The 27,720-nt window shown below is 34.5% G+C and overlaps 7 protein-coding genes across 8 annotated transcripts; 5 read left to right on the forward strand and 2 right to left on the reverse strand.

The window, feature by feature from the left end:
- Positions 1 to 667: 667 nt before the first annotated feature.
- On the forward strand, positions 668 to 3,055 carry LOC105640485 (ent-kaurenoic acid oxidase 2). Its single transcript, XM_012224808.4, has 9 exons — positions 668 to 1,021; positions 1,107 to 1,431; positions 1,510 to 1,659; positions 1,788 to 2,042; positions 2,201 to 2,284; positions 2,368 to 2,446; positions 2,525 to 2,631; positions 2,707 to 2,825; positions 2,897 to 3,055. The coding sequence occupies exons 1-9, from the start codon at positions 783 to 785 to the stop codon at positions 2,985 to 2,987; spliced, it is 1,449 nt and encodes a 482-aa protein (XP_012080198.1). The 5' UTR covers positions 668 to 782; the 3' UTR covers positions 2,988 to 3,055.
- Positions 3,056 to 3,604: 549 nt separating this feature from the next.
- LOC105640752 (ent-kaurenoic acid oxidase 1) lies at positions 3,605 to 5,257 on the forward strand. Its single transcript, XM_037638070.1, has 5 exons — positions 3,605 to 3,843; positions 3,935 to 4,259; positions 4,379 to 4,528; positions 4,634 to 4,888; positions 5,168 to 5,257. Exons 1-5 carry the CDS (start codon positions 3,605 to 3,607, stop codon positions 5,255 to 5,257), a joined length of 1,059 nt encoding a protein of 352 aa, XP_037493998.1.
- A 2,337-nt stretch (positions 5,258 to 7,594) lies between these two features.
- On the forward strand, positions 7,595 to 12,506 carry LOC105640486 (Leucine-rich repeat protein kinase family protein). The gene is made up of 13 exons (XM_012224809.4): positions 7,595 to 7,959; positions 8,183 to 8,318; positions 8,413 to 8,484; positions 8,576 to 8,647; positions 8,746 to 8,817; positions 8,957 to 9,028; positions 9,141 to 9,212; positions 9,778 to 9,884; positions 9,952 to 10,125; positions 10,206 to 10,538; positions 11,053 to 11,304; positions 11,853 to 11,986; positions 12,127 to 12,506. The coding sequence occupies exons 1-13, from the start codon at positions 7,872 to 7,874 to the stop codon at positions 12,349 to 12,351; spliced, it is 1,809 nt and encodes a 602-aa protein (XP_012080199.1). The 5' UTR covers positions 7,595 to 7,871; the 3' UTR covers positions 12,352 to 12,506.
- Positions 12,507 to 13,180: 674 nt separating this feature from the next.
- Positions 13,181 to 14,302, forward strand: LOC105640754 ((-)-isopiperitenol/(-)-carveol dehydrogenase, mitochondrial). The gene has a single exon (XM_012225148.4). The coding sequence runs from the start codon at positions 13,404 to 13,406 to the stop codon at positions 14,187 to 14,189; it is 786 nt and encodes a 261-aa protein (XP_012080538.1). The 5' UTR covers positions 13,181 to 13,403; the 3' UTR covers positions 14,190 to 14,302.
- Positions 14,303 to 14,382: 80 nt separating this feature from the next.
- LOC105640755 (RNA polymerase II C-terminal domain phosphatase-like 4) lies at positions 14,383 to 15,609 on the reverse strand. Its single transcript, XM_012225149.4, has one exon. The coding sequence runs from the start codon at positions 15,505 to 15,507 to the stop codon at positions 14,506 to 14,508; it is 1,002 nt and encodes a 333-aa protein (XP_012080539.3). The 5' UTR covers positions 15,508 to 15,609; the 3' UTR covers positions 14,383 to 14,505.
- Positions 15,610 to 17,716: 2,107 nt separating this feature from the next.
- Positions 17,717 to 21,671, forward strand: LOC105640488 (Integral membrane HPP family protein). Of its 2 annotated transcripts, XM_020681961.3 has the most exons (7): positions 17,718 to 18,067; positions 18,248 to 18,528; positions 19,876 to 20,104; positions 20,193 to 20,326; positions 20,782 to 20,929; positions 21,034 to 21,140; positions 21,251 to 21,671. In XM_020681961.3, exons 1-7 carry the CDS (start codon positions 17,857 to 17,859, stop codon positions 21,290 to 21,292), a joined length of 1,152 nt encoding a protein of 383 aa, XP_020537620.1. In that variant the 5' UTR covers positions 17,718 to 17,856; the 3' UTR covers positions 21,293 to 21,671. The 2 variants fall into 2 exon arrangements, with proteins under 2 accessions (XP_012080201.2, XP_020537620.1); XM_012224811.4 differs by having other exon boundaries at positions 17,717 to 18,528.
- Positions 21,672 to 25,158: 3,487 nt separating this feature from the next.
- Positions 25,159 to 27,538, reverse strand: LOC105640489 (homeobox-leucine zipper protein HAT5). The gene is made up of 3 exons (XM_089715605.1): positions 27,048 to 27,538; positions 25,958 to 26,352; positions 25,159 to 25,870 (listed from the first exon to the last, which is right to left on the reverse strand). The coding sequence occupies exons 1-3, from the start codon at positions 27,172 to 27,174 to the stop codon at positions 25,463 to 25,465; spliced, it is 930 nt and encodes a 309-aa protein (XP_089571731.1). The 5' UTR covers positions 27,175 to 27,538; the 3' UTR covers positions 25,159 to 25,462.
- Positions 27,539 to 27,720: the final 182 nt, after the last annotated feature.

Raw genomic sequence — 27,720 nt, forward strand, 5'->3', positions numbered from 1 at the left:
ACATCTTAAAATGAGATCCAATAGAGTTATTCATTTGAATTGCTTGAAGAATCCCAAATCAATTCTGTTGCTCCATTGCTATAAAACAGGCAATTCCTGATGCCTAAACTGGCACTATTTCTTTCTACATGTTGCAAGCTACATAGTCTCCAAGCATTCTTGGGCAATTACCTTGAGCATACAAATTCACTTGAGACAATAATTATAGCTGCATTGCCTTATCAAGAAACTTGAATCTATCAGTACGAGTAATATTAATTAAGGTGCGACTTAACTCATTTGTTTCGGGACCATGCAATGGAAATCAGATTCTAATGTGATTCTTTTTTTTCAAGGTTTTATATAAGCAGCTGCGATCACTTTAACCATATGTGCAAATATGCTTCCTTGAGGTTTCTTGCAATTTGCAAATATAAGTACGGCTGTAGTTCGATTCTGTGGTTTTTCAACATGTCCAATTTGATAACTTCTAAAATTTTTCTTCAAGAACTATCAAAACGAATAGAGTGGAGGAATACACTTATAATCTATTTCAAAGTGTTATAGATTTTAGGAATTATATCAAAAAATAATTTTATCTCCAACAGGAAGTCCACATCAACGTGAAGTACAAAGTAACAACCTTGTCTATTTCTATTGACACCATTAATTAAATTAGAAGAATAACCTTGTCTTTTTCTAAACATGGGATTGCGAATAATCTCCGAGGAATCTTTTACAAAGGTCTATGCATATATTATATTACACAACATTAAGTAATTTGAATCATACTGAAAACTGCAATGGAATTGTTGTTCTTGCGGTGGATTTTAGGAGCTCTGCCACTACTAGGGTTGGTGGTCTGGCGGTGGAACGAGTTCTGGTATGTTCTTCCTCTCAAATTTAGAGCTTCTAATCATATAACTGCAAAGCTCCCACCTGGTCATATGGGCTTACCCTTTGTTGGGGAGCTTTTCATATTCCTCTGGTACTTCAAGATTGTTCGTCGTCCTGATGATTTTATCAACTCCAAGAGAAAGAAGTAAGCGTTTTCCTTCTGTCTATATTTATACATATACATGCATGCTTCTGTAAATTAATGGGGGATGGTGAACGGTAATTATCAGATACGGTGACGGAGTAGGATTGTACAGAACTCACTTCCTCGGATCCCCATCCATCATTTCATGTTCCCCAGAGGTCAACAAATTTGTATTGCAATCGGACGACAAATTCATTCTGGAGTGGACCGACCCGAATCTTTTGGGCCAAAATTCTCTTGTAGTGGTTCAAGGAAAAGCCCATTCCAGACTGAGAAGCTTCGTGATCAACTCCATCAACCGGCCCAGTGCTCTTCGGCTCACAGCAGCTCAAGTACAGCCTCGCATTGTAGCTGCCCTCAACTCATGGGCTCAAACCGGTAAAGTCAAGGCATATAAGGAAGTCAAGAAGGTAGATAATTATGCGATCGTGAAATTTAAGGTTTAATTATTAAGTGATAATACAAATATTAATTATTAATTATTACAGGTGACATACGAGAATATCGGAAAATTGTTTGTAAGCTTAGAACCAGGGCCTAGACTAGATGCTCTGGAGAAATTGTTTCATGGAGTGGTTAAAGGAGTTAAAGCTCACCCATTCAACTTTCCCGGATCTGCCTTTCACCATGCTCGTCGGGTCAATTAAAATTAAACTTTCGTAAAGATTTTGGTTTTATAAATTAGAGGAGGGTTGTTTCTATCGTATGGCTCGTGTCAAATGGGTCTGTATATTTGATTCATACTTATTTATGATTAATTTTGCAGTGTAGGGAGAAGCTTAATGAAATTTTTAAGGTGGAGCTAGAGAAGAAAAAGAAGGAAAATGGAGTTGGGACAAGAAATGATCTAATGGATGGGCTAATGCAAATAAAAGACGAAGAGGGTAATCAACTGAGTGACCAAGAAGTAATAGATAATATTGTGACCCTGGTGATTGCTGGATATGAATCTACTTCCCTAGCATCAATGTGGGCTGTTTATTATCTGGCCAAGTATCCTGACGTCCTCAACAGGCTAAGGGTATATGACGATTCCTACATGTGATTCTAGATCTAGCTTCCCCTTTAATTTTGAGCCCTCGAGACCCAACATTCACTCTTGTGTAACATTGCAGCACTCGGTGCCATTCTATAGAATTTGCATATGTATACACTAACATGCGTATAATATACATATAGGAGGAGAACATGGCTATAAGCAAAAAAGACAGAGGGGATTTCATTACAATTGAAGATATTTCTCAACTCAAGTACACAAACATGGTGAGTACCATATATCTTAATTAATTACTTATAATGGATTACAATTAATTATGAATAGTCTCACAATCTTTTTGTATGTACAGGTGGTGGAAGAAACTATTAGATTGGCCAACATTTCAGCTTTTCTTTTCAGAAAGGCCACAGAAGAAGTCGAGTATAAAGGTTTCTTTAATTGTAATGCTAATTAATAAAATTATTAGCTAATGGAAAATTAATTTAGTTAATTAATTAAAAATACAGGTTATAGAATACCAAAGAATTGGAAAGTGATTTTGTGGATTCGATACCTCCATACAAATCCTGAAAACTATGAAGACCCCTTATGCTTTAATCCAGATAGATGGAATGTAAGTAATATGCTGTAGATATTATTACACAATTTTATGTGGAAAATGATTATATTAATTATCTTAATTACTCAGACTTCAGTGAGGCCTGGAGCATACCAGGTTTTCGGCGGCGGATCGAGAATCTGTGCTGGGAACATGCTTGCTCGGACACAACTTGCAATTCTTATGCATCACTTGTCTGTTGGATACAAGTAAATTTCTTCAATTTTCATGTTCTTTTATTTCATAGCTTGGGATGATTTTATTCTGTGGAAAATTTCAGGTGGGAATTGGTAAATCCCAAAGCAGGGATGGTGTATTTACCTCATCCAGCTCCAGCTGATGGAGTTGAAGTCACATTCAACAGAATTTAGCTAAGGGATTTGAAGAGAAGAAAGTAATATATTTAGTTCCAAATTTTAGACTATGTTAGCTTTTTTTTTTTTTTTTTTTTTTTTTTTTTTTAAATTTTATTTCTGAATGAATTTAGTTCCTTTTTCATCTTAGAAAATAAGTGTATGCTTTTCTCTGCTCGATTTTCTGTCCTTAATATTCCTCCTTTGTTTATCTTGGAGGTTAATGCATGACAACACTACAGTGGTTCCGCATAGTCTACGTAAAATATTATAAATTCTTCTAAAAAAAAAAAAACACCTCAATAAAGTAATATAGATTTTAGGAATTATATCAAAAAAATATTTTCATCTCCAACGGGATGTCTGACGAGGGCAAAACACAGATATCAAAAATCAAGATGCATGGGCCAATTAATTAAAATTATTTGGGTGGTGGTGGATATAGATAACGATAATTGGGTGGTGGATATAGATAACGATAAATAATTAAGCCATATATAATTTAATTACTGTGGTTTTCGTACTAAAAGTTATATGAATAATAATAATAATCTTGTCTGTTCATAAACCTCTGGGTGGCGAATCATCTGCGAGTATACACATTAAGTAATTTGGATCATACTGGAAAAACTGCAATGGAGTTTTTGTTATTGGGGTGGGTTTTAGGAGCTCTGCCACTACTAGGGTTGGTGCTGTGGTGGTGGAATGAGCTCCGGTATGTCGTTCCTCTCAAATTTAGAGCTTCTAATCATGTAACTGCAAAGCTCCCACCTGGTCATATGGGCTTACCCTTTGTTGGGGAGCTTTTCACCTTCCTTTGGTACTTCAAGATTCTTCGTCGTCCTGATGATTTTATCAACTCCAAGAGAAACAAGTAAGCTATTTCTCTCTCTCTCTCACTCTCTATGTATATATATATGCATGGTTGTGTAAATTAATGGGAGATGGTGCTTGGTAATGATCAGATACGGTGATGGAGTAGGATTATACAGAACTTACCTCTTCGGATCTCCATCCATCATTGCATGTTTCCCGATGGTCAGTAGATTTATATTCCAGTCAGACGACAAATTCATTTTGGAGTGGCCCAACCTTGAACTAATGGGTCGAAATTCTCTAGTAGTGGTTCAAGGGAAAGCCCATTCCAGACTGAGAAGCTTCGTAACCAACTCCATCAATCGGCCCAATGCTCTGCGACTCATAGCAGCCCAGGTACAGACTCGCATTGTAGCTGCTCTCAACTCATGGGCCCAAACCGGCAAAGTCAAAGCATATAAGGAAGTTAAGAAGGTAGATAATTATGTGATCATCAAATTTAAGGTTTTTTTACTTAAAAAATTGCTGGCTGTTTTTTTTTTTTTTTTTTTTTTTTTTTTTTTTGCATTAATTATGAATTCAATATTTACAAGGTGACATTTAAGAATGTCGGAAAATTGTTCAAGAGCTTCGAACCAGGGCCTGAACAAGATGCTATGGATAAATTGTTCAATGGATTGGTTAGGGGAATTAGAGTTCACCCATTCAACTTTCCTGGATCCGCCTATCATTATGCTGTTCAAGTATATTTTGTAATATTATGAATGTGAAGAAGTCAATCAAAATAAATAAATAAATAATTAATTAATTTTATATTCGATAAACCCATTTTGTGGTTAATTTTGCAGTGTAGGAATAAGCTTAATGAAATTTTTAGAGTGGAGCTAGAGAAGAAAAAGAAGGAAAACGGAGTTGGGGCAGGAAATGATCTAATGGATGGACTGATGCAAATGAAAGATGAAGAGGGTAATCAACTGAGTGATCAAGAAGTATTAGATAACATTGTGAGCCTTGTGATTGGTGGATATGAATCTACTTCCCTAGCTTCAATGTGGGGTATTTATTATCTGGCCAAATATCCTGATGTCGTCCAAAAGATAAGGGTATTATGATAATGCAATATATATATAGGATAAGGGTATTTTCGGGTTCATTTAAAGACTCATTGGGCTGAAATAATATTATGAGATATGCGATAAGAGTAATTCTGCTTTCGACTCATTAAATTAATGAATTCAAACCTGATACCTCTCATTCTCTACATAAGTGAGAATACTAATCAAATTGTACAAGATTGACTGTGTTTTATGAATTTTATATGTTTTTCCAAATACATATTATCTGATTAGTTTTGTTATTCTTTTATTTTGTGGAAAAATCAGGTGAAATTTGGTAAATCCGGATGCAAAAATGATTATTTGCCTCATCAAGCACCCGTCGATGGAGCTGAAGTCACATTTAGCAAACTTTAGCTGATATATAGTTATGAGCTAACTAAAATTGTATTTCATTCGAAAGAAAAAAAAAAATTGTATTTGATTAGTTCTGAATTATGGAGTATGTATAACAAATTTTAATTTTATTTCTGAATAAATTTTGTATTTTTCATCTTAAAATAAATTGTATAAATAGATTTACATACATTATCAAATTAAATATTACCTACATTTTCCTAATATATTCTACATTAATATTATTGCCACAATATTTGATATCAATTCAAGGAAAAAACCGTTGATCAACAAGCAAAATAAAAAAAAAAAAATTGCAAAAAGAAGCAAATGGGCTTAAAAATAACACTGCATAAAGAAATCATTTTTCAAAAATTCAAATTTAAATTTTATTATAAATAAATTTACTTACACTAAATGCATTGCCTTGAATATAAAAATGTCATTGCGAATTTAAATATATGAAAGTTAATCATTTTAGTGACTAATATCTACTTAGTCTAAGTAAAATATTATAAATTAAACCCATCAACACCTCAGTGAAACATAAATAATTTCAATCTTGAACATCAAATTAAATGTAAGAACCCTGATTTAACATTAAAATTTTTAGATAACAATAGGCATGAGAATATTTAGATTTCTTGCAGAAACTTGTCTTTCCACAATGCTAACTCATGAATTAAGAATTCTTGCAACAAGGAGGTCATAATATGTTTTGAGACCACATCAGGAACTGTACAAAGTAACCACCACCTTGCTTCCATTCCAAACTTGAATTGAATAAAGTTTGTCATCATTTTCATGTTTGAACCATATGAAGAAATCATTATGGGATTTTGTTCAGACAGTCTATCAATATAATCTTTCCATTATTTGACCCTAAATGGCACTCCCCTTAATCAAGATTGCTCATTTCAGTTAACTTATTTAATTAGGTCAATATGAACTTCGATTATTTTTAGTTGGGCCATAACTGTTTACACTAATTTGTTGAGCGAGGGAGGGAAGAGATATCCGTATCGTGTAACCTAACAGTGTTGTTTCAGCCTATAAAATCTCCGTTGAATTTAAAAAATTAGGTAAATATGAACTTCAATTATTTTTACTAGACCTGGGCCTTGCTTGATGCATACAATTGGAAAATTGTTGAGTGAAACTTTAACCCCAAGTAGTGAGCACTGAGCAGAGCACAGTTGCTGTAGAAATTGCTTCTCATCGTCAAGCAATTTACTGATTGGGCCAGTAGTTGCAGTAAGTTTGTTATTTGTTCAATTTGTTATTTATTTTAAAATTCATTTATAACCCTCATTTTTTAAAATCCATTCATTGAGATCATTTGTGTGTAAAATTGATTACAATTTTATATCTCTGAGTGGCCACCCATTTACACCTTTTATTTATTTATTTGGTTTCTTATATATATATTTTTTAATTTTTTAATAATTTTAAATCTCCATTCATCTGATTCGGTCTCTCGATGTATGTATTATATTTTTAAAAGATTTCTTTGTGTCTTCTCTCATTTTGGAGTATTATTTTTTTTTGTCCATTGAAGCTTATTGCTTTTTAATTTCCTCTGAGATAGTTAATAAAAGATTAAAAATTGCCAAATTTCTAAAAGAACAAAAAATAAACAAGCATACCAATCAAAAATTATAATGTATCACTTTTTGGTACTATGCTATAAAGAAATGAACTTGATAGAATCATAATTTCAATTGAGTTTCTACACAACCAATTTAAAAGAATATTTTACATAAATAAATATGATTTAAAAAAAAAATATAAATTTAACTTAAAATTAAATTTCCATCACTAATGAATTTATTCATAAGCTGACAAATGAATTAGTAAAAGAACTAAATTAGAAAGGATTTCCATTCAATTCAAATTTAAATTGTCTATTACAGTAAAGAAGGCATTTGCAGCAAAAGAGAAATGAAAGAAAGAAAGGGGAAATGATGGCTTGATATCATTTTTAGCAACTTTTTGGCCGTAAGCATGGAACCCTTGATCACTAGGCTACAATGGAGTTTTAACGTGAAGCACACGCGCTTTGCCTATTCATCCCAGAAAAATCGTTTTATGTCTCCAAACCATTGAAGTTCTCAGACAAGTTTCAATTCAGCCTCAGACCTTTGTCAGCTCCAAGTAAAAACCAAAACTTTGCTGTGTATGTAATTTTAAATACTCTCCATATGATATTGCCACGTGGTCACTCTGCAATTTTCTTTCAAAATGTTGTCTCTGTCTAGGATGAGCTGAGAGTATGCTTTGAGTGAACTCTATTTGAATTTTATTGGACAACGGCTACTCCCTTCCTGCACAACTTTCCATACCCACTTTCAGAAAAAAGGTCTGTCTTTCACTCTGCTAATAAAATATAGGACAAAAGTTTTTCCCTCTCTCTCTCTCTTTCTTTTTTTTTGCTTCAAATTATTATGGTAATTCACACCATTATCACATCCAACAAACAGCTCTTGCCCCCCTCTTAACCACTTTTATTATTATTATTATATCTCAAAGTTCCTTTCTTTTTCTCTCTGCTTGGGTTTTTGCTAGCTTCCAACTGTGCAGTGGCTTGCTGCACAAAAAAGAATTTCTAACAAGAGAGAACCATTTTGAAAGAGAAATGAAAATGAATGTCTTCGTTTTGGGCTTTTCAGTAATTTATGTAGTAACCCTTTTCAGTTCTTGCTCTCTGGCTCTCACTGAAGATGGTAAGAATTTCATTTGCTTCCATTCTCTTTTTAGAGCTTAAAAAGATTATCGTTTTCCCTTGTAATTTATTGTTTGGCTGCCCAGAAAATGGAGGAAAAAGAAACGAGAAAAATGATATTAGATGAGGAGTCCTTACATTGGAAATTTACAATCTTGCAACCAAATGCAGCTTAAAGTTTAGATCTTTTTGCTTTGCTGATTTGAATTTTTATTTTATTGCAGGTCTGACATTATTGGAAATCAAGAGCACATTGAATGACAGCAGAAATGTTCTAGGTAACTGGCTAGATACTGGTGAATCTCCTTGCAAATGGACTGGTATTTCTTGCGATCCCAGCGACCAAAGAGTCAGCTCAATGTATGTCATATATCTATTCCGTTTCTCAAATTTACCTATACTTCTGTAAGTTTTCCCTTTTAACTTGTTAATTTACTTTTGTTTTGTTCTTCAGAAACCTGCCTTATATGCAATTGGGAGGGATTATATCTCCTAGCATTGGCAAACTTAGTAGACTGCAAAGGCTGTGAGTTCAATATTCATAACTTCTTTTCTATCTCAGAACTGACCATGAAATGGCTAAATTTATTTTCCTGTTCTTGGTTCAACTTCAACAGGGCACTTCACCAAAATAGTTTACATGGAATTATTCCAAATGAAATTACTAATTGCACTGAGCTAAGAGCAGTGTAAGTGATGGGATTCCTCTTTTTGGTTTTTCCTTTTTGTGTAGACATAAATGGAATATTTACACTTTTCCTTCACTTGCAATTCACCATGTGTTCAGGTACTTGAGGGCTAATTATCTCCAAGGAGGCATTCCATCAGATATTGGAAACCTCTCTCATCTCACTATACTGTAAGATTTCTGCAGAGATATTTCTACTATATTAATGGTTCAGCCCAATTTGTTTTCAACATAGAAGATGCATATGATTTAAGCTCACACTGAGAGTTTATTATTATCGTTGTTATTCATTATCAACTACTCAATTTAGGGATTTGTCAAGCAATATGCTAAAGGGTGCTATACCTTCGTCTGTTGGTCGTCTTACACGATTGCGTCACCTGTGAGTTCATTTAGTTGTTGTATTTTATTTGAAAATGTTAAAGTTTGGATTTTGTGCCCTGGAAAGAAATCAAATGGTATGCTAATCCTTTACTCTGGTACTGTTGTCTCAGGAATTTATCAACCAACTTTTTCTCTGGTGAAATCCCAGATTTTGGAGCTCTAAGCACTTTTGGGAACAACTCGTAAGTCCTCATAATGAATAATCTGAACCTTACTGTCAACATAGCATCAACTTTGGCACGTTTATTTTGGTATCTTGTACTTTCTAGTATCCTGATACATAATGTGAATAATCTGAACCTTGTGCATTTTGCATTACAACTGCATTATTGGAAAACATTGAAAAATCTACGTGCCTTACCCTCAAGTAGTAACAGATGGAAGAGATGACAGTCTGTGCTTCTAGAGGATTTCCATTTGTCCGTTCTATCTGACTTCTCAGTTGTAGTTTTGGTGGGATGTGAGAACAGTGCAGTGCTTACTCATTGGTTCTCCTCTTATGTTTGGTAGCCATAAGTGATTTATGCATTCATAGCCTATAATGGTTGAAATAAACCAAGTTGAGGTAGATAATTAAGAATTTAGGAATTTGAGAAATCATATGCTCAACTTTGGATGTCAGCATCTCTGTAGAACTTAATGAGGCAGGAACACATTTATGATCATATGCTCAGTGCTCCTTGGCTACCCTTCTTTCTTCCATAGTATATCCCTTTAATCTTTTCCTGGCTGCCTGCTTGTGCTTAGGTTTCTTGGAAATTTGGATCTTTGTGGTAGACAAGTGCAGAAGCCATGTCGAACCTCAATGGGGTTTCCTGCAGTGCTACCTCATGCTGCAAGTGATGAGGCAGCAGGCAAGTTTCTCATTTCATTTTCTGTGATTTTTGACTATCCATAAACTAATTCTGGGGATTTTTGCAGTTCCTACAAAACGATCTTCTCATTACATCAAAGGGGTGCTGATTGGTGTAATGGCCACAATGGCCCTTACACTAGCAGTGCTTCTTGCATTCCTCTGGATTTGCTTATTGTCGAAGAAGGAAAGAGCTGCTAAGAAATACACCGAAGTAAAGAAACAAGTTGATCGAGAAGCAAGTAAATCCAATGTCTCTCCAATTTTTAATATTTTCTGTTTCATTTTTCTATTTTTGTTACTAACCTTTGATTTTCAAAAGGTACAAAGCTCATTACTTTCCATGGTGACTTGCCATATCCTTCATGTGAGATAATAGAAAAGCTTGAGGGTCTCGATGAGGAAGATGTTGTAGGATCAGGAGGATTTGGTACTGTATATCGGATGGTCATGAATGATTGTGGAACATTTGCTGTTAAAAGAATTGACCGGAGTCGTGAAGGATCTGATCAAGTATTTGAGAGGGAGTTAGAAATTTTGGGCAGCATCAAGCACATAAATTTAGTAAACCTAAGAGGTTACTGCAGGCTTCCAATGTCAAAGCTTCTTATTTATGATTATCTGGCAATGGGCAGTTTAGATGATATTTTGCATGGTATGCTTCATAATTTAGCATTCAATACAATTTTTATAATGTTATGATACTATGTTAAGGAACAAGATAATCATGGTAACATTTGTTTCTGTTTTCTCACTAGTGTGCCAAGACCTGGAGAATTTTGTAAGCTTGAAAATTCAATTATTAGAATAGGATAGAAAAAATCTCACATTTGCTTATGCTATTGACCTCATTTCTTGAATATCCCACTCTCTATGCTAATACTTGTACTGAGGTATATGATAATAAACATAGGGTTAGCGATGGTGATCCTTTTTCCTATTGAACTTAGAGAGATACTTTAAATGCACTCACACGAGAGCAAAAGAAAAGTGATATAATTTTCAGTTGCTAGCAATTGCTTCTCTAGTTTGTAACTACTAATCTTGTGAGATATGGTTGAGGAAGTGCACTACTTCAATCTATAAATGTAGCATATGTCGATTCTAAGATATTTAATGCTGATTTGCTTTTTATTCAATCTGTTTTCATGGTCATTTTTCCCTTTTAGAACGTCACCAAGAACAACAATTAAATTGGAGTGCTCGCTTAAAAATAGCTTTAGGTTCTGCACGGGGCCTTGCATACTTACACCATGATTGCAGCCCAAAGATAGTTCATCGTGACATAAAGTCTAGCAACATTCTCCTTAATGAAAATTTGGAACCACATGTCTCTGACTTTGGTCTTGCCAAACTATTGGTGGACGAGGATGCCCATGTTACAACGGTAGTTGCTGGTACTTTTGGTTATCTGGCACCAGGTTTGTTTCATTCTATATTTCTTTTATCTCCAATCATCTTGGACTCATTTTTCTGATTTATCATAATTACAGTGCTTGAAAATTCACCCATGCAAGCCTTTTTTTTGTTTTGATACGTTATTATCTGGCATTAGACCTTAATTGTCCTTCCACCTAAACCTTTTTGTCTCTTTCCAAATTTCTTTCATGTCATTAAAAGGCTAATTCAGTAGAAAATTTTTGCTGTATGACAAAAATTTTCAAATGTATTAAAATCTACACTCTTGAAATGTACTATATGAATATTGTTTCATATATGTATTTATACTTTTATAACAGCCACATCACCTATTATTTGCAATTCAAGATCCTATTGTATCCTAAGAATTATACTTAAGCTAATTTGGGATTGGCCTTAGCTAAACTCGAGTTGAGCTTCAACTCTGTCACTCCAAGTTGAAAAACTGGCTTCATTCTTGTTATTTTCAGATTATGTTTTATACAAATTTCTTAAGCAATAATTTTTGTATATCCTATTGATCGATTGCCATTGTTTATACTTAACATAGAGTACCTGCAAAGTGGGAGAGCCACTGAGAAGTCAGATGTTTACAGCTTTGGAGTTCTCTTGCTAGAGCTTGTAACAGGAAAAAGACCTACAGATCCAACTTTTGTAAAGAGGGGCTTAAATGTTGTCGGTTGGGTAAGCTCTCAAAAAGATTTCTTTTCGTTCCATGATATGTTTTGTTGAGATGATGTGCTCGAGAACCGAGCAGAAACATCGACTTGTTACTTATTTGTCTTATAAAGCACCATATGATATATTCATTTCAACTTATGCAGTTGAACACCCTATTAAGAGAGAATCGGTTAGATAATGTGGTAGATAAAAGGTGCACCGGTGCAGATATGGAAACTGTAGAAGCAATTCTTGAAATAGCAGCAAGATGCACAGATGCGAACCCTGACGATCGGCCGACAATGAACCAGGTATTGCAGTTGTTAGAGCAAGAAGTCATGTCTCCATGCCCAAGTGATTTCTATGAGTCCCATTCAGATTATTCTTGAAAGACATGAACCACCGAGTGAACTGGTCACTGAATATGTATACATTCAACTAGATGTATTTATTAAAAAAACTCACCCCAAGTTTTGTGATATTTCTGCCTCTATATTTGGGGCTTGTAAATCCTTGCAATGGCAAATGTTGGATTTGCATTTTAGTCTTGCACCTACTGAATTTACATATTTTAGTTTCATCCCCTCTTCAAGATTATGAAGAGAGCTATACGTTTCCATGACACCTACTGCTGATTGACTCTATATCTTGCAAGAGCCGTCTGAACTAGGCATTACACTAATGTTGTCTCTAGAATTACAATACAGCTAACATTCATTTGAGTTTTGGGCATGATTTACAATTCTTGTCTCTATAATTATTATCATAGAACCACAACTACTACCTTTATTGGAGTGTGTTTCCCGTTATTAAGATGGATGGCTGTTTGATTTGACTTAAATTTTTGCGCTTCTTTTTTACTTTTTCATCATTTGCTTTTTGCTTTGTTTGGAAAGCAGAGGAAAGAAAATAATAGGGGAAGGAAAATAATGAAATGTATTTCATATTAAACGATGTAATTTTCTCAGTTGAGACTTATGTTCAATCTTCAATACAATAACCTCTTTCACCTTCTCTCTCCTGCTAGTCACAACCCACCATTGCTATCCTCTTCATCCATGAAACAAAGGAATTGAATAATAGCTAACTTTTTCCTTTCTTGGCTTGAAATGAAAATGATGTACTTTTTCTAGAATGAAAAGATGTCCTACAAGCAACACAGGATCTCACAGCGAAGGGTTTAGGGGCATAAAATGCACTTACGAACAGACAAGTTATAGAAGTCAAAAAAAGGAAAGAGACCTTATATTATATTATTATCAAAATGATCTAAGCAGTAACAAGAATATGAACTCTAGTATTTGAGCTTTTCTTGAGTTTAAGACATTGATCAACAATCAAACAAGACAAGTAATTGTCATCTCCGTTGCTGGTCTCAGTTTCTTGTAATAAGTAATACTAACAACAAGCAAACCTCACAAATAATGCAAAAATAACCAGCATGAGCACATCCAGTAAGAACAAGCTTCAAGGAAAGGTTACCATCGTTACCGGTGGCGCTAGTGGCATCGGTGAAGCCACTGTGCTTCTCTTTGCAGATCATGGTGCACGTGCAGTCGTGATCGCTGATGTCCAAGACGAAAAGGGTCAAAAACTAGTTGAATCCATAGGATCCTCCCGCTCTACTTATATCCACTGCGACGTAACCGATGAGAACCAAGTCAAGTCCCTCATAAAAACCACTATTGATCTGTACGGCCAGCTTGACGTCACGTTCTGCAACGCTGGAATCATCAACACAACACCACAGACCGTCCTGGACTTCGACATGGCCGCTTATGAGAAACTCTTCGCCGTCAACGTGGGTGGCACCGCAGCAAGTCTAAAACACGCCGCGATGGCGATGGTGGAAGGCGGAGTAAAGAAGGGTAGTATAATTTGCACAGCGAGCACTGCTGCGAATGTGCAGGGAGATAGGTGTACGGATTATGTGATGTCAAAGTGTGCAGTGGTGGGGTTAATGAAGTCGGCGAGTGTGCAGTTAGGTAGGTATGGGATAAGAGTGAACTGCGTGTCGCCGGGGCCGGTGGCGACGCCTCTGCTTTGTAAGCTGTCTGGAATTGGAATGAAGGAGGTAGAGAAGGCTTTTGAATCAAGTTACTGCCTAGGAGGAGTTCTGAAGGTGAAGCATGTAGCAGAAGCTGTGCTGTTTCTTGCTTGTGATGATTCTGAATTTGTCACTGGCCATAATTTGGTTGTGGATGGTGGGTTCAAAGCTGCTTACTAATAAATTAAAATGTGTTCTTTAATGAAAATCCAGTAATAATTTGCAATAATTTAATTGACTATGAATGTTAATTAGCACTATATTTGTTATGTAACTTGGTATAGTCTTTTCTTTACTATTCTTAACCTGAAAAATGTTCAGCATTTTAGAAACTGAAAATAGCAATAGATGCAGAAATGCTTAATTTCTCAAAATCAAAATTCTAACAGACAGTACATCAGAGGTTTACAGATTACTAATATCTCATACAAATTAATGGTATATTAAAGGGATCTTCTCTAGCCATTGAAGTTCTAAATGGCCTCCTTGACATTTGTCACTGTCTCTTAGGTGCAAACTGCTCACTTTTCTTTCCAATATTTGCTGAACAACCTTTGAGAGCATCAGTCCCCTTGGGAGAATTAGACTTGACCATTTTTATTACCTCCCTAACATCTCTAGTAGCAAGATCAACCCCAAGTTCTTGATCAAAAAATTGAGAATGGATACCCTTTAGAGTTTCAAGATATCTACCAAGAACTTGTTTAGCCTCATCCATCTTTCTCTCGGCCAAAGATTTAAACTTGCGTCCAACAGAGTTATTGAATGCAAAATAAGAATATCTCTGAACAGGAATCAGATTAGCCCTGTGCATTGGCCATGCTTGTTCTGTATCATCAAGAATAACAACTGCTCTTTCCTCCCCTAATACAACATCAAGATCCTTGGTCAACGTTCGAGTACTATCCTCTCGAGCAATTAGTTTCAAATTGAAGTATTTATTCTGAGGATCAAGAAATTTGATCATATCCATCGCATAACTTCTGGAACCTGTTGTGTATACGTACATTTCAAACATAGTGCTAGCTTCTTCCAGGAATTTCTGAACAAAAGGCCTTAACTTGACAATACGAGGAGGAACACAGTGCACGCTAAACAGGCCTCTTTTTCCATTGTTATCTTTGACAAAATTCTCTATATGTTTCTCTTCTGGTGATAAATTCTCAACCTTAACAGAGTGAATCAAGGTGTTGTCTAAATCAAGAACTAACAGCAACCTTTTTTGGCTCAGTAAGTAATTGGTGCCTATTTCACGCAATCGATCAGCTTCTTTCTGGGTAAATCTTAAACCTGGCCTTACATAGCCAAACGACACGCCGTATTCACTTTCCACAGATTGATCACAAGTAACACAAATTTGCTTCAGGACCACAGGATGTGAACATGAATTATCACATTCCATTGCTTCTTGTATCTCAGGAATATGATCTGAGCCAGAAATTGAATCAAGATGCATCGCGAACTCGTCATTACTTTCCAAGGCAACAGAGTTATCCATGTTGGTATCTTTGCAGAAATAAACGGCAATGGAGAAGAAAATAAACTGGAAGAAGAAGATGAGGAGGAGGATTTGACGAAGGGTTAATATATATATAGAGAGAGTAAGGTCCGCGGGAATCAACTTAGTTAAGGATCAAGTCAAGGAGTCCAGCTTCTGATAGGAATTGGATTTCCTGGATTTTTCTTTTATAATTTTTCATTCCTAACGCTGTTTGGTTTAAATGAATGTAGAGTTTATTTATAAATTATCAAAATTAAAGATAAATCATAAAACATTCATAATATGAAAAATAAACATAAAAAATATTTTATTGTTCAAACTAAAAAAATAACCAGTATGAAAAATCTTTGAATTTCAATTGTCAGCCTTTATTGCATCATCGCAACCATAGAGATGGTTAAACTTTCAATTATATGAAATATAAAATTACAATTAAAAATATATCATATTATTTATTTCAAATATTATTCATTTAAAAATATATAATATGATATATATCATACCTATGTCGAACACCCACCAATTGCTCTTGAACACTTTTTGGATACATATAAGATTCTTTAGAAACTCTATCATATTATTTATTTCATTTTATTAATTTGAAAATCTTTACGGACACCTATATATAGACACTTTGAGAAAAGTTCTTAACATTTTAGAGGCATCTTTGAAAATTCTATAGGCTTTTATATGAATTCATTATTAAAAATTTAAAATTATTGTCTTAAATATATGTTTGATAATATTAATATCTAAAATAAAAAAGTAAAATATACATAAAGGAATGAAAAACTCTATCTTATAAGTAAAATATACAGTCACCAATATTATGTTGAAGGAATTAAAATATTGAATATTGAAGGGGATTAATTTGATATCTTTTAAAGGTATTTAAATGTTTGAGATTGCGAATTTAACTAATAATATTAAAATAAGAAATCAAGTATTTTGTATTTTATACTAATAACTTATTATAAATAATTGTTTACTTATTTTGAATTATTAATAAATTATGTTTATCTCGTATTTTGAATTTATCAATATTTTAATTTAAAAATTACAGTATCTCATATCTTATGCTGTGTCATGTTGTTAATCTATGTTGAAATCACAACTTGTATTTGTATATACGGAATTAAGACTTTTTTATACTGTGACATCCCGACCCGGCAAAACGATTCTCAGAGGGCGGGTAGCGTGAAGCTCCTGGCTAGCTTTTCGGATGGCAGACTAGCTAGGGTAGTGGAATGCGGGACACAGGTCGAAAATGAGAAAATTAATCATTAGAGGCGCCTTTTGGTGGAATGGTCGGAGAGTTGGAAGATCTCCAGGGCCTCGCTTAATAGAAATCTCAGAATGGGTGACCTTCTGGGAAGTTTCCCATTTCACTTGTGGGACAAAACCGTGCGAATAGGGCGTCCGTGGACTACACCAAAGCGGACAATTCGTCTAGTGATTAGAGTCGGGGCATGACATATACTCTCTCTATTTTTAAATAATTATCACAATCACAAGAATACAGAATATAGTACTTTTTAAAATACAATGAGTATATGAAAATGGAGGGAGTATGCTTCTTCTGCAATACTGAACAATAATATTGTAATTGAATGGGCGGAATCGATTTCTTCTGTCTCTCTACAGTAATATAGCATGGTAGAATTTCACCGTCCAATCATGCCCTTGCGTCACCCGACAATAATAGTATTTAAGTGTAATTTTCTTTTCCGCTACTTGCATCCATTTTAGTGGTGTGTAACGCATGCATATCATTGTAGAGGCGAAGTGAAAAGTGTATGGCATTCATTGAACAATAATGATGAAAAGACTTTTCTCTCTCTTTTTAATTATTCTTATTTTTTCTGGAAGTTTCTAATTCTCTCCACTTTGCCCTCTCTTCTATTCATTCTCTCTTCCTTTCTGAATTACCAAAAGCTACAATTAGGGATTACATGTCAGGCATGCTTAACATTGGTATCTAATTAATAAATTTCCTTTCAAAATTTAATTTAATTTTCATCTATCCCTCCAAAATTATTAAAATTTGTATCCATAAATTTATATTCCGCGTTCTTGGCTCATCACGAGACAAATAACATTGCTATTTGAGTTATTATCAAATTATGTTACGTGTCACGAAAGCGTCGTGTTTTATTTTTATAAGAAAAAAATACATCATCTCGTATCTGTGTCATGTCGTATCCTGTACCTATATCGGCGCGGGTCTGTGTTCCTACAATTTACGCTTTTCTATATATTTCCTCCTGCACCACTTAACAATAATATTGCAATAGAATCAGAATCCCTTTCTTCTCTATCTATAAATTACTAGTACTATATAATAGCATGGCAGAATCAATATCATCCAATCATATACCTGCGCCACCGGCCAATAATAACAAGAAGCTAGCGGGGAAAATTGCAATAATCACCGGAGGCGCAAGCGGAATCGGTGAAGCAACCGCCCGTCTTTTCGCCGATCACGGTGCTCTTATGGTGGTTATTGCTGATTGTCAAGACCAATTAGGCCAACAAGTGGCCACATCAATTGGAGCAAGTAAGTGTAGCTTTTTCCATTGCGATGTTTCAGAGGAAGAGCAGGTGAAATCATTAGTTGAATGGACGGTCAACAAGTTTGGTCAACTAGATATAATGTTTAGCAACGCTGGGATCTTAGCTGACTCCGATCAAACCGTTATTGATCTCGACTTTTCATCATTTGACCATTTATTTGCAGTAAACGTCCGGGGAATGGCCGCCTGCGTAAAGTATGCAGCGCGTGCAATGATAGAGCAGCGCGTTAGAGGGAGTATAGTGTGCACCGGAAGTGTGGCGGGGAGTAAAGGTGCTATGAAGCGTACTGATTATGTGATGTCGAAGCATGCAGTGGTGGGATTGGTTAGATCAGCGAGCGCGCAGCTTGGGGTGCATGGGATTAGGGTGAACTCCGTGTCACCTTATGGAGTTGCGACGCCGATGACAGTACATGCGTATGAGAAGAGCGTGGAGGAAATTGAGGTAATGTATGAGCCACATATGAGCTTGAAAGGAATTGCACTGAAAGCAAGACACGTGGCCGACACTGTGTTGTTTCTAGCATGTAATGAGTCAGAGTTGATCACTGGACATGACCTTGTGGTTGATGGGGGCTTTTTAACTCATTGATTTGATTTGGACCTCAACAACTTTACAATTACTTAAGTTGTTGGGCTTACTTTGGGTTTCTAAATGGTGGGCTGTCCAAATTTAAAAGCCCAAGATTCTTGAACCCGATGGCCCCTTCGTATTTTTGTTATTTGAGTTCATAAATGCCCTAGGCTAATTCCCCTCGAATAAAAAATAAATAAACAAAAAGCTGCATTTTATTTTATAACTCCAGTGATACTTTGCAGGTTCTAATGCAAGTAGGCTGGAAATAAGTCGTATCGAGCCGAGCCGAGCCGAAACCTATTCTGCTCTCAAATTCAATTAAAATTTAAAAAATTCAACTTATTAAATCTATCGAATTAGGAGAGGATCTAAAATAAATATTCTTTTAATCAATTTCTATACTAATTTGTCTCTCTACTTATTACTTTTAGATTCTGCTCCATACGAAATAAATTTTTTCAAATTGAGTTTCTAGCATCTCACAGGCAGAAAAGAAATCATTATTGCAAGGCATAGATGGGCTTATAGGTGTCTATATAGTAAATTTTATTTTTTTTTATAGAATAAAATTTTTGAGTTACTATGGTTTTTCAATATTACATTTATTTATATTAAATACGATAATTACATAAATTATTTTTAGGTTTGAAATATAATAGTTTGGTTAAATTTTATTTTATTTTATTATAATTTAAGATAATTAATTACTTTTTTTAAACCCTATGGAAAAATCTTAAAATGAAGGAAAGGTGCTTAACAAACTAGAAAAAAGGAAACTATAATTTAGGACCTGCAACTTGATAAATGAAACTTTTAGCTGAATTGAAAGGCCATTGCCGAAAGAACAGGGAGAAAGAAACAAAGAAAGGAAAATGCGGAAAGCAATGAAATTTGTTTGCAAGTGGCATCTGAATCATTGAATGGTACTGAAAAATCATTGACATGTTGTATTAACCAATAGAAAGATAAATAAAATAAAATAATTAGGCCAGGTAGATATTGTATTTTTCTTAGTTGGCTGCCTTTTCATCTTCTTCAAAAGCCCACCAACCAAAAATCACATCTTTCTCTCTTTCTTGATAAGTAACTGAAACCATTTATGTACAGTGAGACTTGACTTGATAGCCTCTGATTAGAAGTCAAGAAATGAGCACGCAGTTCGCTGCTAGTTATTCCCATTACAAGTGTGGTTTAATACCAGCAATATCATTGCAGACACAATCAAGATCAATAAACTCGATTTCTCCGTTTCCTGAAAGCAAGAAGAAAGCAATATTGGACAGAGCCAGACGTTTTGGATTCGGGTTTTCTACACAAAGAAAAAGAAAACAACATAATGGAGTCGTGGCATCAAGCAATGTGGCTGCACCCTTTTGGGATTCTTGGAAACCTGAAAAGTCTTCTCCTTCTCCTTCTTTCAGCGATGTTATCTGGCCTTCTGCAGGTTACTCTTAACTAAAGAAAGAGTTTTATTTTATTGCTTATTTTTATGTGTTTGAATTTTTCTAAAATTGGTAAATGTATTTGAACAGGAGCATTTGCAGCCATGGCAATATTGGGAAAGATGGATCAAATACTTGCCCCAAAAGGAATTTCCATGACAGTTGCTCCTTTGGGAGCTGTTTGCACTGTCTTATTTGCTAATCCTTCTGCACCGGCTGCTCGGGTACCCTCTATCACTCTCTCTATCTCTTTCCCTTTTATGGAATTTATGGTTTGTTTCTCCAATTAAGGGCTATTATGGCTTTGATTCCTATCCACATTAATAAATTGACAAATTGTGAGTTGGGTTTATAGTTGCTTATTTAGGCAATGCTTAGTATGTTTGTTGTTTGAGCTGCCTTGAGGAAAGCAATGCCTTAAAATTGTTGATTATAGCTAATTAAGGTCAGTTTCGAGGGTGAATTTCATATATTTTGGTTATTGTGGTTGTGGAAACTTAAAAACACATAAACTACTCTTACAAACTGCTTTTTGCTAATAGCATTAAAATTGTGCAATTTTTGGAAAGACATTTGTAATTTGATTATTAGTGAATGACCTTATTTTCTTGAAATCTTTAACTTGATTTCTCAGTCAAATAGTCACTAATCACTATACTAATGCTCAATCGCATTGCAGAAGTACAATGTTTTCATGGCTCAGATTGGTTGTGCAGCAATTGGAGTATTGGCTTTCTCAATATTTGGCCCTGGTTGGCTTGCTAGAAGTGCTGCCCTTGCTGCATCAATAGCTTTCATGACCTACACACGTTCTACTCACCCTCCAGGTAGTTCTAACTAAAAGAATCCTCTGCTTTTCTGGTTTCATAGAGTAAAAAAAAATCATTTCATTATCGTATCCAATACTAAAATGCAAGTTGTTTTTGTGTAGCTGCTAGTTTACCACTATTGTTCATTGATGGAGTAAAGTTTCATCACTTGAATTTTTGGTTTGCTTTGTTCCCTGGAGCTGCTGCATGCATTATCCTATGTTTGATAGTAAGTATCTTAAAGTTGCAAATTATTAAGAAAATTGATTAGCAATTGTTAATGGATCTAACAATGGTGATAGATTTCTCATATTCTTTTTCCTTCTTTAACTGTTGCAGCAAGAAATAGTGTGTTACTTGAAAGACAACATCAAATTTTAGGCCATGAAATATAATTGAAAAGGTTATGCTTTCCCTGAACTCAGTTGAGGAGCACAATTGAAGGCATCAGAATGATCTTTTCCACATAATAGCCTTCAAAATAATTAATCCATTGAAGGGTATGCTTGCTTTATTTTCATGGTTGGGAAGGTTTGAGATAATGAATGTGTTTGCTATTTCTTGCGGAACATAGATTATTTCCTACTGTGTTGGGAAATAATAGAGAATACAGAAAATCACTTATTTTTCTCTGGGAAAGAGAGTTAAGATGAGTCTTTTGTAATGTTATCTCTCTGGGTGTACAGAAGCCTGCAAGAATAATTAATTATAATGTAAAATCTTATTTGAAAATGTTAGTGCCACATTCAATTTTCCTTGATGCGTTAGCTTTGTATTATAGTGGTTGAATGTCTACCTTGTAGGTTAGAATATACAAACTCTCTTCTTTTTCGATCAGGCATTGATTTTGTGGGAAATAGTCTGGACATGATAAATTAATCTTTCTGAATGCATCAGATAAATGTGAGAGAGTGCATCCTTAAGATCGCTTGACGATCAGAAACTTCAATCCTAATGATTTCCATCCCTTTATATATTTCCAATGTCCTAAAAGAATTGTATAAAAGTAAAAAAAAATCCGATTGAATTGCATTACTTTGCACCAAAGCTTGCAGATATGAATGATAAATGAAATCCAACAGCATGTGTAAGTTTTGAATGCATATGGAAGTAGCAAAAGAAGGTTCAAAACATACTGTTGGGCCAGAAGAAGTTCTCTCATAAGAAATACTTTGTGTTATTCAAAAATTCTTATTTTGGTTTGGGCCTATTTCTTTCTTTTAAAAGAGAAATTCTTGCGTGCTTTTATATAGATTGAAATTACACTCTGAGCTACACAACTGGAGATAGCACTCCCCTTAGATGAAAATAACTAGGGTCGAAATTAATGATTCAAATTTAATATCTCTCACTCCTCATATAAGTGGAAACACTAACTAAACCACTCTTTACGTATATACACTTATCATTAGACTATGCATTAATATGCTTACAAAAACTATTGCGGTAAGAGACCACATGAAATAATACAAAATCCCTAATCTCAACCACTAAAATAATACAGAATTCTTAATCTCAAATCTCAACCACTAAATAATATGTGGTCCATTATATTGTTACCACTAAAATTTTTCAAAACCTTATGAATAAAATAACCAAACTATGTGCTAACCACTGATTAATGGTCAATATCATGGTAGCTTAGTTACTTAAATCCTTATACTATATTGTATGCAAGAAAAAGACTAAACTCTAAATAAATAATTTTTTTAAATAAAATGAGACTGACAAGGAAATTAATTTGTAAAATTTTACTATTCTTGTAACAAACATCATACCATAGAGTCTTAATATATTAATTTATCTTCACCTTAAATTAATAAATACAAGTAAACTCTATAAATAAACATCCTAATAGAAAGTAGAACGAGTCTTGAAATTATTATTATTTTTTTTAATTTAGAGAAGAGACTTCAATCTGAATTTATTATTAAATGGTACATGAACTTATCATTAGATTGTGTTTTGACGTATAAAACTTATTTACGTTTATAATATGATACATGGATTTTTTTATATTGGAACGCAGTTATCATTTTCCCTCATGTGAACTAATGCAGAAGAGCCCATGTCTAAGTCTAATACTCCAAAGAATTTTTTTCTTGTCATTTTTGTGCAATAAAATTAAAATATTAAAATTTGTATTAGAGTGTTTATTCATCGCTGAGCCCTCCTGTAAGACAAAAACATCTGAAGGGCACGTGTAAATGGGCCCACGGACGGCTGCGCGCAGTCGCTGTCGTGGACGCTTCTCCACCCTTTCAACTGGGTCCCACATTTCCCATGCTTATCAGTACATATAGTATATATCGACGAAATACTAATTTTTTTCAATTTTGGGGGAAAAAATAATAAAATAAAATATTATTATTTAAATAAATGCTAAATTAGCATCAACAGTTGGAGGGGCCCACCATCCTATTGACCCCGATGAGCAGCCAATGAGAAATTGCGGATCAGGCTCCACGTTTCATTTAACGTCCACGTCGGGTGGGGTCCAGAAAGATGTGTAGATTCCTCAATGGGAGTGGGGTTTTGCTGCTGTTGGACTTTTGATGGTGATGGTGCGCGTTTAAGCAGATCCGGACCGTCCACATGGATGGCATCCGTGGATACCCCATGGATGTGGGTTATAGATGGTCGGTAAGAAACCTTGGAAAAAGCAGAGAGAATAAGCGATACTTGGAAGTGTGAGTGGCCTTACCTCATTTTTCGTATAAGGAAAGTTACATTAAAAATACAAATATCACATTTCTGATAACTACAGTTTTTTAATTTCAACACCATGAATTTCTATTTGGATTAAACATAATTCCTGTATATGTTGCTTTTATTAGCAAAATTTACCGCATTTTCTGGTGAATTTTATTTTATCTCGTCATGACTTTAAAATTTAAAATAGCCAATATATTAATTAAAGTGTATATTAAATTCTGTATTTTTCCGATAAATTTTACGTTATATATAAAAAATAATTATTAATATTTTAATCTCAAAACTTAAATATAAAAATAAAATGAGAAATAACTTCACTAATCAATTAAATAAACTGTTAAAATTTATAATAATATAGTTAATTGCTTACATATTTAAAATTAAGGAAGAATCTAATATGAATAAACTAAATAAAAAATAAAATTAATCAATAGTAAGTTGGCATTAGAACAAGTGGAGGTTGAGTAAGCAAACTCCATCTCCAGTTGACTAACAAAAAAAAAAAAAAAAATATTAGAACCAAAAATGGAGTTGACTTTCATAAACATTATAAGCCAGAGCTTTTCTTCCAACCCCAAACCACCTATGCTTCGATTAGTTGGAAGTTTGAGGTGTAGCTAAATCTGTGATTTGCAGGCCATTTTTCGACATCATGAAGTACAATCATGATATATTGACAGTTGTATATTTCTTTCGGTAAATACATTTCTCAAAAATTGAATTTTTATTTCCATTATTATAAGAATTGAGACGCATTTAGAAATAGAGATACAGACAATGTGACCACATTATTCATTTATGGATTAACATTAAGATTGGCAAAGAAGATGTATTAGCAGCCTATCAAGGAAAATATGAATGCATGAAATGGGGCTGTCATTTAATTTGGGGTCAAAAGTGTAATATTCAATATGTTAATGATTAGATATCATGGTTATGGTTATGGTGGGCATTTGTGCATGAAACTTTTGCCACCACGCAAAGGCATATATATCTCTCTGACTGATTCTCAGATAAGGATCCTCTAATTTCACTCAATTTTAATTACTTTTTTTCTATTTTTTTTCCTTGATTAGGACAAAACAAATTTGCAAATATCATTTTCTTACCAATGGATAATATCTGACAAATTGGCAACAACTAGGAGAAGCTTATTTGACCCCATTTTTGTTTTCTACCAATTCTAACGTAAACGTCGTCTTTTTCACTGGTTATTATTATTGTTTTTCTGTTTTTGAGTTCTTTTTTTATTTTTTTCCAAACTAATCTCGTTTTAAGATTTACGCTGTTATTTCTTTAACTAAATTTTGCAGAGTTTGAGATAAATGAATGATGAATTTTTGGAGCTTATTGCATTAGAATTTTTGGTTTCTTTTCCTTGATTAAATTTCAAAGTGTTGGAATATATATTGCAGTCTAGATTAGAGTTGGTCTTACTGTGCAACTCGTTGAAGTTTTGATGTTAATGGTAAAGTTTTCCGGAGATGATCCAACTGTCTGTAGACAGTTCCAACTGCAATTTTGAAACTTGATTATGGAATAAGAAGATATTATTTAATTACAATCTGCATAACTCTAAAAACCCCCTCACAAAATGAAGATTACAGGGCAAAAAACCATCAGTTCCAACTGCAAGCAAAACCCAATATCACATTTCTATTGGAAAGCCATTAGCTGGATTTATTGCTTATTTGTAGTTTGCCCCCAACAAGAATGAACAGAACAAAGCCCCCAACAAGAATGAACACAACAAAGCCCCCAACAAGAATGAACACAACAAAGGTACATATACATACATATATGTATGTATATATGCATATACCGAAACTAACCAACTTAGTATGACCAGCACCAGAAGGCATGATCTTCAAAACTTTCAGGATTGGAGTAATCAGCATCTTCAAGCTTTGGAAAGACATATGGAGGCAATAAGCTCTTGCTTAAATTATCTTCTTCATCTTGCGATAAATCCGACTGATCTGGTTCAAAAACATATGATGAATCACCAGCTTCTAAAAGTGAAGAGTGAACTCCATCAGTGTAATGTGGGCTATCTGAATCGAATATATCGCTTTTAGCCGAGCTCATATCTTCCTGTTTGCAGGCCACAAATGAAGCTTTAGATGCTTCACCCTCAGACGTTGAGTCACCAACTAGCTTTTTTGGTGGTTCTTGAGATGTTGTGTCTTTATCAGACAATTCTGAGTCCCCCCTCTCTTTCACCTTCTCTGCAAGTAAATTAACCTGAAAGCAAGTTGCACCAATACACAAATAAGCTCAATTTCAATGCTAAAGCCAAATTAGAGCAAAATTGGAAAATTTAAAAAGTACCTCAGCTTTCAGTTTATCTTTCTCCTTGAGGAGGGTATCATAATCAGCTTTAAGGGTATTAAAGCTAGTTTGCAACGCTTCATAATCTTTCTCCAGCTGTTTTGTCTTCCATCTTGCTCGGCGGTTTTGAAACCAAATGGCAACCTGCCGAGGCTGCAACCCAAGGTCCTTTGCAAGCTGGATTTTCCTTTCGGGCTCAAGCTTGTTATCAACCTCAAAACTTTTTTCAAGAAACTGAACTTGATCAACAGTAAGTCTCCTTTTCTTCTCGGGTTGATGAAAGTACTCATCCAATTCATCGTCACCATTCTCTTCGTGATCAAATGAGTGAAAAAAAGGCCGAGTTGATCCATTTACTTGATTAACATCCTCGAAGCTCACCATGGATCTTGAGCCTAAATGAGTACCAAATCATTGATTAAAAGACAATACCTTCACCAGCCACAAGAACTCAATATGCAAATTATTATGAACATTTCTAAAACCATTTGCATAAGCCTATTCAAATAGGTGTAATTTCAAAAGTCTTTTGTGCTAACACACACTGATTTTGTTACTCATAATTCTTGGATTTAAGAGCTTCAGATTCAGAAACATCTAAATTATCAGATCTCAATTTGACAATTTGAGATCAACCGTGGTTATTAAAAGAATGCAACAATCATATAAAAATATTAATAAAAGTAACAAAATTTCCATAATTAAAGACCTCCCGGAAAACATTGATGAATTCAGATTCAGTCGTGGAAAAAATGTTGACCATATCTTTCTTCCTCCACCCTCAATTGTAAATATAAGAAAAAAAAAAATTTAACCTTTCCATCATAAAGCATCACTAGCTAATTATATAGGTAGAATTATATTATAAACATATAATATTGACTTCAGATGAAAATAGCTTCAAGGTTATATTCCATCAGAAGAGAGAGTTGTCGTGCAAAATTGCACCTATAGCATAATCAGAACTTTGAAAAAAAAAAAAAAAAAAAAAAAACCAAATAAACAAATAGTTTACTAGATTGATCTTAATTATGCAGAAGTTATCAAAATAGAACAAAACCAAGCGCAAAGATAGTAAATCCAGAGTTACCTAAGAAGGAAGGAGAAGACCCAGAAAGGAAAAAGGCATCCAGATGCTGAGAAGTACCACAAGGACCTCGTTGGCTTTGAAGGCAAACGGAAAAATTCGAACCACCACTACCACCACCAGCCGCCATCCTTTTTTTTTTTTTTTTTACACGAAAAGAAAAAAATTCCTGCTAATACAGGTTTCTTAGGCTGCCAGCACGGCCCTGGGCAAAAGAATCAAAGCACCCAGACTCCACGACGAACAGACTCTGTTTTCGTTAATAGGGATTGTTTAAGATTTGTGGCGAAAGAAGCTGGTGATGATGATCTCAGTGATGTGAGAAGTGTGGGAGCATCTGCCGCAGCTCACACCCATCACTCAGGAAAAACGAGAGTCTGTCAGTAGAGAGAGAGACAGAGGTAGGTTTTGATTGTTTTGAGGAGGAAGAAGAGGTAAAAGAGAGTTGAGAAGTGTGAAATTCGGAACGCAGACAGAGAGAGATTCTTCTTCTTCTCCTTCTTTCTTTCTCAAGAAGGGAAAGATTGATTGGGTTATATTATAATTAGAGCAAAGGAAGGAGGGTGCTCAAAGAGAGACAATTGGAAATGGTCGCTTAAATTACCAACATACCCCTATCTAAAGACAAAACAGAGCCAATCTGGACAGACAGTGACCTCTTTCTTCAAAATCACGA

Source organism: Jatropha curcas, chromosome 10, assembly GCF_041381405.1.
Source record: "Jatropha curcas cultivar XTBG-Jc1 chromosome 10, XTBG_Jcur_1.0, whole genome shotgun sequence".
NCBI lineage: Eukaryota > Viridiplantae > Streptophyta > Magnoliopsida > Malpighiales > Euphorbiaceae > Jatropha > Jatropha curcas.

Bases quoted from the DNA above. Each gene is read 5' to 3' on its own strand.
- LOC105640486 (XM_012224809.4), top strand. From the start codon at position 7,872: ATGAAAATGAATGTCTTCGTTTTGGGCTTTTCAGTAATTTATGTAGTA. The intron at 9,885-9,951 runs GCAAGTTTCTCA...GGATTTTTGCAG, and splicing joins TGCAAGTGATGAGGCAGCAG to TTCCTACAAAACGATCTTCT. The intron at 11,987-12,126 runs GTAAGCTCTCAA...CAACTTATGCAG, and splicing joins GCTTAAATGTTGTCGGTTGG to TTGAACACCCTATTAAGAGA.
- LOC105640755 (XM_012225149.4), bottom strand. From the start codon at position 15,507: ATGGATAACTCTGTTGCCTTGGAAAGTAATGACGAGTTCGCGATGCAT.
- LOC105640752 (XM_037638070.1), top strand. From the start codon at position 3,605: ATGGAGTTTTTGTTATTGGGGTGGGTTTTAGGAGCTCTGCCACTACTA. The intron at 3,844-3,934 runs GTAAGCTATTTC...GGTAATGATCAG, and splicing joins ATCAACTCCAAGAGAAACAA to ATACGGTGATGGAGTAGGAT. The intron at 4,529-4,633 runs GTATATTTTGTA...TTAATTTTGCAG, and splicing joins CCTATCATTATGCTGTTCAA to TGTAGGAATAAGCTTAATGA.
- LOC105640485 (XM_012224808.4), top strand. From the start codon at position 783: ATGGAATTGTTGTTCTTGCGGTGGATTTTAGGAGCTCTGCCACTACTA. The intron at 1,660-1,787 runs GTCAATTAAAAT...TTAATTTTGCAG, and splicing joins CCTTTCACCATGCTCGTCGG to TGTAGGGAGAAGCTTAATGA. The intron at 2,632-2,706 runs GTAAGTAATATG...TTAATTACTCAG, and splicing joins TTAATCCAGATAGATGGAAT to ACTTCAGTGAGGCCTGGAGC.
- LOC105640754 (XM_012225148.4), top strand. From the start codon at position 13,404: ATGAGCACATCCAGTAAGAACAAGCTTCAAGGAAAGGTTACCATCGTT.
- LOC105640488 (XM_012224811.4), top strand. From the start codon at position 17,857: ATGGCAGAATCAATATCATCCAATCATATACCTGCGCCACCGGCCAAT. The intron at 18,529-19,875 runs GTAATGTATGAG...ATATCATTGCAG, and splicing joins AGAGCGTGGAGGAAATTGAG to ACACAATCAAGATCAATAAA. The intron at 20,327-20,781 runs GTACCCTCTATC...ATCGCATTGCAG, and splicing joins CTTCTGCACCGGCTGCTCGG to AAGTACAATGTTTTCATGGC.
- LOC105640489 (XM_089715605.1), bottom strand. From the start codon at position 27,174: ATGGCGGCTGGTGGTGGTAGTGGTGGTTCGAATTTTTCCGTTTGCCTT. The intron at 26,353-27,047 runs GTAACTCTGGAT...GTACTCATTTAG, and splicing joins GTCTTCTCCTTCCTTCTTAG to GCTCAAGATCCATGGTGAGC. The intron at 25,871-25,957 runs GTACTTTTTAAA...ACTTGCTTTCAG, and splicing joins AAGATAAACTGAAAGCTGAG to GTTAATTTACTTGCAGAGAA.